Source organism: Anarhichas minor, unplaced genomic scaffold (genome assembly GCF_050575085.1).
Source record: "Anarhichas minor isolate MPS153535 unplaced genomic scaffold, ASM5057508v1 ptg000024l, whole genome shotgun sequence".
NCBI classification, from domain to species: Eukaryota; Metazoa; Chordata; class Actinopteri; order Perciformes; family Anarhichadidae; genus Anarhichas; species Anarhichas minor.
This window is the reverse complement of record NW_027466470.1, coordinates 13,338,229-13,347,506: the sequence shown is the minus strand read 5'-3', so window position 1 is coordinate 13,347,506 and position 9,278 is coordinate 13,338,229. Positions and strand designations below refer to the sequence as shown.

At 42.9% G+C, this 9,278-nt stretch overlaps 1 protein-coding gene across 1 annotated transcript; it reads left to right on the top strand.

Annotated features, from left to right (window-relative positions):
• Positions 1-7,293: 7,293 nt before the first annotated feature.
• On the top strand, positions 7,294-9,068 carry LOC142956331 (C-C motif chemokine 20-like). The gene is made up of 4 exons (XM_076097868.1): positions 7,294-7,387; positions 7,513-7,633; positions 8,342-8,419; positions 8,557-9,068. Exons 1-4 carry the CDS (start codon positions 7,309-7,311, stop codon positions 8,627-8,629), a joined length of 351 nt encoding a protein of 116 aa, XP_075953983.1. The 5' UTR covers positions 7,294-7,308; the 3' UTR covers positions 8,630-9,068.
• The last annotated feature ends 210 nt before the right edge of the window (positions 9,069-9,278 follow it).

Here is a 9,278-nt window from a genome sequence, read left to right as displayed (position 1 = left end):
TTACACTCAGATGCTTCCCATAATGGTAATTCAAGTGACATGAGCCAACTGGCATACAGTAATGTGCTCCAATGTCTACGCAAATAAAACATATAAAAAGACAAGGACACACTGAAATGGATTTTTAGAAATTGTTGAAATGATTTGGTAGACTTATCTGTAGCTCTATGTATTTAAACAGGGGAGCCCGAGTAACAGCACATATTTCTGCTTAGCTGACTGTATTCACTTTAAATGAAATAATGCTGACATGTTTGCGTAATTTTCCAGGGAGACACTTCGTGATCTCCTGAACAACAGCAGGTATAGGGGCCGGTTAGGACCCCACTTTGAATACACTAATCTAAGGTAAACAGAGGATACAGTTAACTCCTTTGCACGGTCGGTGTTGCAGTGATAACCCTGAAAGGTGCCAGCCAGCAAGGTCACATCAGCCAGGAAGGTCACATCATCACAAAAAAAAGTCATATGAATACCAAAACATGAATGTGTCACAATTTCCTGATAAAGAACTCAACTGATTTGGTTGCCTTGATAACAACTGGGGTTTGTTGGAAGCTCTTTGTCCCGAGGAGCATGAAGAGTGTGACTGCAGCGCCACCTGTTGGTGATTTCTTAGGGGAAAGAGGAGAAACCCAATGGATGATCAGGGATCTGTCCTAGTAGGCTTTTGGATATTTTAGGGCAAATATCAGCTTCAATCATTCCCCCACCAACAGGATACAATGAAGAAGAAAAAGAGCAGCATCATTCTTTAATAATAAGACAGTTATAAACAAAAAGGCACAGGACTATGGCCTCGTGTAGAAGCGTGGTGGCAACAAGAGCCAGCTCACGACCCGTCCTCCTACACTCTCCCTCTCTCAAAGACTCTGGTGAACAATTACCATCGACAGAGGCACAGCTTGAAGAAGTACATTCCTTAATTTCTACTGTTGTGTGTATATTCTACCACAAAAGGAGGAACAGAGATGTGCTTCTCTTTGTTTTGTCCTTGTTCAGCGTGTGCAAAGTTAAGTTCTGATAACCTTTGTCGAAATCGACCAACACAGAGCACTGAATAGCAAGTGTTTCAAGTAGAGTGCTTTGAGCAGAGAACTATATGTGAGTGCATGTGTAAGGGTGTGTGCCTGCATTTGCATGTATGTGCTTGTGTGAGTCTCCGTCTAGGCCGGTCTCCATCTCGCTTTGTGTCTTCACAGTTGCTACGCCGAAAGCATCTCGATCTCCAGTAAAGCGTAATAATGGGCCCAGGAAGAGCATCTGGCGCTTTGAGACGCCAAAAAAAAACGATCTCCCCGCTTCGACCTGCCACTCTTACCCCATCCACCATAATGCGGTTTTCACGTTTCATTCTCCCCCAGCGCCACGACAGACTGCGCAATCACAAAGACCCAATTAGCCAAGACGGGATCACGATTTCGCTCGGGGACTGACGGACGAATCACATCGCGCGGTGCACGGCAAGAGCCTATGGGGCAGCGGCGTAGGTGGGTGGGACATGACTGTGGGGCGGTGGTGACACAGTGACATGGATGGAGAACGGTCTCTTGTTTCTGGTCATTTGTGTCACCAAAGTTTTGATTGATGACCGTCGGGATGTTTTTCCCACTCTCCCCTGAGATTCCCAGCTCTCTGAAGGGGGTTTCCACAACGGGCCCCAGCCTCGAACCCCTACTTTAAGTTTGGCCCTTAGCCCTAACCCACACAATCACACATCCACACGCACGCTTTTTGTTCCAATTGGGGCCCCAGATGGCTGCTGCCCACACATCTGTATTGTAAAGCACTAAATATAGTCTAAATATTTGCACATGTGAACCTGCATTTATCCACAAAAAGTGTCTAATAGTGATGAAGAGAACGGAAAGGGCAGAAATAAATAAAGTGAAGTACATACGAAGAAGACAAATGTAAATGCTTGCATGTGTGCGAGAGTGTAAAGAGAAAAGCCAAAGGGACTGTGTGTGGGTGGATGAGAGAGATGAACAAAAGGAGCAGAGAAGAGAGATGAGGAGCAGCGCATCGCCAGTGAGGATTTGATTGGGCGGGTGGGTGGTGGTGTAGAGGAGGGAGGGGGGGGGGGGGCAGGCGGTTGGGTGTTGAAAAAGGATCTTCCCTCAAAGCCTCACGAAGATATTCCTGGAGTGAGTTAGGTTTTCATTTGGCTTGCAGTCCTACACAGAGTGCTTACATCGTACTGGGAGCTAAAAGCATTTCATATTCATTCCACTTGGCTGATATTCTCTGGGTTATATGACAGATAATTGTCAGATTTTCTAAATCTGTGAGGTGTGAGTGTGTGTGCGGTTGAACTCGTCGGGTCATTAGCATGTCAGAGGCGTTCCGTTGGTACTCGGTTTGCTCCATAACAGCTGCTAGTCTGCTCGAATTACTCAATTCATGTGTGTGTGCGAGGGGACGTGCGTCTGTGTTTATGCATGCGTGTGTTCGGTATCAACAAAGGAAGAAGCGAACAGAAGGTTTCATCAAAAACACCAAAACACCAAACGTGTGTGTGTCGTGCATCATTCGCTCACTTTGATGATTGAAGAAATCTCCATCAGCATCTTGTTTCTGCTTGTATACGTGTGTGTGTGTGTGTGTGTGTGTGCACATGGAGTTTGTTTGTGTTTGTGTGTGTTTGTGTGTGATTGCATAAACATGGTGTCAGAGTGATGAGATGTTCTCTCCATCCATCTGTTCTGCTGGCGTATTCATCTTCAGAGGGATCCTTTACGGGAGAGATTGAAAGAGAGAGAGAGAGAGAGAGAGAGAGAGAGAGAGAGAGATTGAAAGAGAGAGAGAGAGAGAGAGAGAGAGAGAGAGAGAGAGAGAGAGAGAGAGAGAGAGAGGCACAAGAAAGACAGTTAAACAGTTTAGAGTGAAGAGATTCTATGATAATGTTGGTTTTGTCTGTCAGTCACCGGAGCAATAACACACTCTCAGGTCGCCCCCCCTTCAGACGTGATCTTTGAACGTGTCTGAGGGTTTTAAAGCATCTGTGAGAGGACGTGCGAGAGCGAAGCTGCAGCGAGTCCTTCCTGTGGATGTGGTTACCAGATTCTGAGTGTGTGCCTTCGTGGACGTGCGAGCGCGTGTTGGAGAGCCAGAGAGAGAGAGATCTCATTGTTCTGTTCCTCCTTATCTGCCGTCTCGGCGGAAAGCCCGTGCTATTTCCCCCCTCGGCGATGTGACCCGGTTGTGATACCGCACGCCCCTTGCCTCCGAAGATAACAGACCACCCTTAAAAATACTCCTCTTCCTACCACTATACACTCTTCCCCTCTGTTCTTCTCATCTCTTCTGGCTCACAGTATTCTCCGGAGTCCGCCTGGCCAAGAGTTGGCTCTGCCAGACTAAAATACCTCTGAGCGCTTCCTAATGTCACAGAGGTCCTTTAAGTCTATATTTCCCCCTCTTTTTCGTCTTCTACTACTCATTCTTTTGGAGGCCGTGGATGTTACAGTGTCGGCTTGAACAGTAGAAGTGCAATTCAGACTGTTACATCACAAGTGTTCTTATAATTTTCCACAATAATTCCTCATCTTCCTCCCCCCCCCCCCCCCCCGCAGCTACTTCAGTCACCCACACTCTGGACACACAGGGCAGATGGGATGTAGGAGGAGACGGCAAGGACAGAATCTGCCAGGCTCACATAATTATACATCAAGTAATTCAACATAGCTCCTCAATAAAATATTGAAGTGTGCATTGTTTTTCCGTGCCTCGCGGGTTTGGCATTCTGGAACAATGCTAATTATGATAAACTCGGCATGTTTTTGAAGATCATGCAACAGCCAAGTGCTTAAAGAGTGTTTTCATCTTCCCGCTGCCTAAACTCTCCTCTGTTGTGAAGGGCTTTTAAGGATACTGACAATGCCCCTCTCTGTTGTTTTGAGGAAGTTTCTCGCTAATTTAAAACACTTTTATTCCAAGCTCCTTTGCCACATTTGACATTTGGGGTTAGAAAGCTGTTGTTTTTGTTCTTTTTGTGTGTGTGTGTGTGTGTGTGTGTGTGTGTGTGTGTGTGTGTGTGTGTGCGCGCATCCTCGCCTTTCTTTTGGCCCAAACCCACGCAGGTGACCAGAGGGGGCCTTGTGTGGGTGGACAACTCAATGGTGACCCCCCTCTCTTCACCCTCACCCTCCCTCCTCCTCCCTCCCCTTCCCTCTTTTCTTGCCCACCGTCCACCAGTCCAAAAAGAGAGGGAGAGGGGCCCAGGAGGAGAAAAAGTCCGTCTCGCACCCACCCTCAAGCAAAGGCACTGGTCAAAATGTTGCAATTAAAATCAACCAAAATCACAGCGTAATAAGAAAAGGCTATTAGAATGCTTTTTGGCCTTTGATCATCAAGTGGCAGCTTGATGAGACAAAGCATGAAAAGTGGTTGCAAAGTGTTTCTTGTGAAGCAGTGAGGAAACAAGTAAACAGAACATAAACCAATGACCATTTTGATAAGACAGTAACTGTTGAAGCTGCGCTACTCAATATTGTTTTTATCCTATAGGTCAAATAATGGCTGATCTGAAAGGAGTCGCTCGTTGTTACACACCGACTTCTCTCTGAACTCGTCAGTCCCCCTCAGCTCTACGGAGGTCTTTGAATGAATGCTAATGAGGATGTTTAATAGGCAACAGTTTGCTAACATGTTAGCCAATCAAGCTAATAATGATCAATGTTGTGTGTTTACAGCGTGTTACGCCGTCATTTACGAAGTTAAGATAATAAAACATTGGATATGGCTTCTCAGATGTGAGGGTTTACTGCTTCTTTTCAAAATCTTTGTTAATTGAAAGTCTGCAGAAAATAAATAAATTTAGTAACTTTAGTAACACGTGCTCTGCCTTTTTTAGGTATGAATTATTTTTAGACTGAGGATTTAAGGCTGCAACTAATCATTGTGTTCATCATTGGTCAGCCAGTTATTTCCCAAGGAGACATTTGCAAATAGTTTGTTTTGATTGTTTACACAGAAGTCTGAGAGTGAAACAGAGGAAAGCAGTGAAATCTTCACATTAAAGAAGCTAAAACTGAATTATTGGCATTATGTTTAATACAAACGCTTGAACCACTAACAGATTATCATCAAATTATTCCCAATTACTTTCCTGTGATTGTCTTATTTAAAATGATTAATAGTTTGATCAAAAGTCTTTCAGTGAGGAAACTCAAGATGACGATAAGAGGCCGTGTTTTACGGAGGATTATCAAGGATTAAGCTGTCAAACCAGACGATTGTCCGGTTTATCATGTTACCTTTTCCTTTATCAGCAGTCGCAACGGATCGCAAACACACGGAAGGAGCACGGATTAGAAGCCACGATGTAAAAACTGCAACTGAACTTGTGAAAACATTGTCCTGCACTGTGACAGCATAGTATTGGTTTGTTTCTCTGCTGCTGAATGACATCAGTGCGCAGCAGCGCTGGAACGTATTCTACGGTTTAGGAAAGAATAAGCCTGACTTGCATTTCACATATAACTAGCAGTCCCCTGCTGATGTTATGACAGATATTCAGGTTGTGTGTGACATTCACTTCACATCCATTTGTCATGTCACGCTTGACCTAAACAACACTGCCCCCCAATGGATGACGGTATAGCACAAACTGCTGCTGGACACCATCAAACGTGGCGTGAGTATGTGTGTGTGTGATGTGCTAAATTGAGATGTGTGGGCCTCACTGGCAAGTGGGAGGACAGAGGAGGCTTCAAGGAGGGCACAAGTTATCACGAGAACATAATGAGTCATGATCTCTGAAACTGTCACGAAATTAGAAAGCTCAGAGCACTTAAATGGGCTTACGAGATCAGACGAGATGCCTGTAACAGACAAAAGCAATACTGAAGTGTGACTGTATAGAATTAATAAATCGAATCCGACAATTCTATCGGCACAGAGACAATAATACGTGTTCCCTTATCACGGTTATTTCCATTGAAGGACATGCTTCATCAACATTGTTATACACAAAGTAAATTGTCAACACAGCTCATTTTGTGACTGTCTAATTGATTCTTATGGATTCTCATTAGACTCATTGATTCTAAGGGAGAAAAGTTACTCTGCTGTTGAGTCATTATACTTAATGTCTGTGGGCACAGGAGAGAATAAACAAATATACACACTTATTAATCATAGCTACATGTGGGTGAGACTTGTACTCAACTGGCAGCATGGTTTCCAGCATCCGCTTTTCTGAAGTGCCCTTGAGCAAGACACACTGAATCCCCACCAGCTGCAGTGGCCCGAATCTGTTGCCGGCCGTCACACTCTTGAATTCCTTGTGAAAAGGGCAAGAAACAAAAAAAAGAAGATGTTCCCTTCAGTCGTCTGAATAGCGTACAAAGAAAATATTCTTGCCACAGTTTAATTTGAGTGTTTATGTATTGGCTGGCAAAATACCCAGACCCAATCCCGTACTGTAAACTCATGGTGACTGTGCAGCATTCGTGAAGCGTTCACGGTATTTTGCTGTGCAGGAGGTGTTGATTTTTTTTACAACCAGTCATTTAAAGCTTGTAGATGTTGATTTTGTGATGTACAGCACGCTATAGTGTTTACAACGTGAAGATGCTGTGCCTATCTAGGTCAGCAGAGATGGATTTGGAGTTGTCAGCTTTCTGCACACTAAATAGGTCAAGCTAACGAAGGGGGGGGGGGGGGGGGGGGTTGACAAGCCTCTCATTCTCCATCAGTTCTCACCACAAAACAATCTTAAGATTGCTAATTATGTAAAACACCCTGGCTCCAGCTTTAAGCCACAATGTCAAATTATGACAATGGATACTACAGTCATTTTTGTCAACGCTGGAAACTATATGAAGCAAGACGAGGGCAATATTTTGTGTAGCAAATTCCATTTAAGCGCAATTATGCAGGCGTATGCACTGAGAGCTAAATATGCAGCAGTATGCTGTAGCTTTGCGGAAAACTAAATGAAGGGAAGAAAGTGTGATGATAAGAATCTGCTGTGTCGTATATGAAGAACTTCACAGCACGATTATGAACCCCAAAAAACGCATACATATAGATAGAAGCCCTGGGAAATTGCATGAATCTAATGCATCGGTGCAATAGCGCCCACATAAACAAATCTGGGCGTTGCATAATGGTAGTAGAGGTTTAATTTGTATGATCAAAGTGCAACGTGTGCCACTTTGGTTGCGATGATGCAATAGTGGGCTTCCTGTCCTCAATTTAGCAGGCACAGGTGACAAAAACACGAGTGCTACTATAAGTATATATATATGTACAGAGGTTGTGTACTCAGTAAGTTCTCCACTGGTTCTCTGCATCGTCAGCATGGCTCCCAGAGGCGTGATCGTGACAGCCGTTCTCCTCTGCTTCGTACTGGCCTTGCTCGGTCCAGCTCCAGCTGCCTGTAAGTTTATTTCGCCACATTTCACTGCTTGTCAATCAGATTGAAATACAGTAGATATTACATTGAGACTCGATGCTTAACTGATCAGTTAATAATGTGACGTGTGTTTATGTGTGTGTGCGCAGTGGGGTCCCGTACGGGCAAAGCCTGTTGTACAAGATACAATAGGAAGCCGGTACCCTTCCAGCGCATAAAGGGCTACAGAGAACAGACCACCGAGGAAAACTGCCACATCGAGGCGATCATGTAAGACTGTCTCCTGTTAAACCATGACAACGCCAAGCCTGGCTCAATCTGAATGGGTTTGACAATGACATTTGAATATCATCGTCAAACCTTTATGAGAGGGTTGGTGAAGACCAACTCATTGGATTGATTGGATTAATTCCCAAATATTCAAAAGACACTGGTAATTGTTTTTTTTTGGAAAGCATTACTAATGTTGTTTCTGCAAAATTCATTGCCATGAAAATAAGCCATTGATCTAGTCGACCACAATATTTTACTGTCAAAACTAATTACTGTGGATTTCATGACTCTAAAAAGGCAGCTGTTTGATCTGCTCCACATCTCCATAAATCATGTTCATAAATGATTTGCATGCAAGCTGTCTAGGCTTTTAAGATTGAAAAAAATCCAATTACACAACAGAGCTCGGTATCAAACCTCAATAGTTTTGTATACCGATATAATTGTAAAGAAAGAAAAAAAAGCAATGACTGAATTTAATTTTAATCCTGGAAAGCTGCACTGTGTCACTGTAAGACTAAATCTAATACCGATGGATTTAACAAACCCAAAAAACATTTTGTAGAAAACTTTTCTCAAAACAAATCAGAACTGGAACTCAGTTATCAAATGTGCACCATTATGAAAAATAATATCTATACTATACACTGAATTACAACATAGTGTACTGCTCTCTATGTCTGACGTTGTTTCTCACTGTTGTAGTTTCTACACTGTTAAGAAGAATGAGATATGTGCGACACGCAAAGATGAGTGGGTGAGGAGAATTCTGGAACTACTCAGGTATGAGACTCCTACTCACTTCTAAATACCAACTAGTTTCAGTTTGGACCTTGAAATCAGGACAAGCTTTGTGTGTGAACCGGGGCTTTCCTTTGTTTTGGGAGCATTGTGAGTAAAGAGCTCTTATTTCTACGCAGTTCAAAACTGAAGAAGATGTCCAAGACCGGCTCTGCTGCAGGTGAAACATCCGATGTGAAAAAAGTCCTTTAATGACGGACGTGGATCTTTCTTCAGTACCATAGAAACCTTCCCGAACAGCACCTATGTTCTATTATCCACAGCTTCTATTAGCAGAAATCAGGTTTTGGCTTTTGGAATTAAATAATTTGTTATAGAAATGCTTATTTGAGAGAAAGTTTTAGAGAAATTGAACCTTGTATAATCCAGTCATGTTGGGAATATTATTTCTGAGAAAAAAAAAATAAAATGCTAATGACTTTTACTTGCCTAAACATATGCAGTGTGCATGTAATCATGAACCAAGGGGAACCTGAGAAGAAGAGCTTTGAGACTATGGATGTAGATTATGTGCTTAGCCTCTTAGCAAATGTTAACATTGCTGTTTTTAAATGATGCTTCTGTGACTTTGCTGTGTCATTGCCTGCTATAAAACATGCTATTCCCACAAACAAATACATTTATTTCATAATACTCCAACATTGTTGCCCACATTTATTTCACTAAACTACAACACCCACATGTAACTTTACGGCTAATATACTGTTATTTTTTTTAGCAAAAGAACAGTATTTTAGCAAAAGTGCTTTCAACCATCAAGTAGCATTTAATAACCTGACTCTGGATGACAGACGTCCTTTAACACCATTAAAAGGTATATTTGCTGGACAGAGTAGCCTGC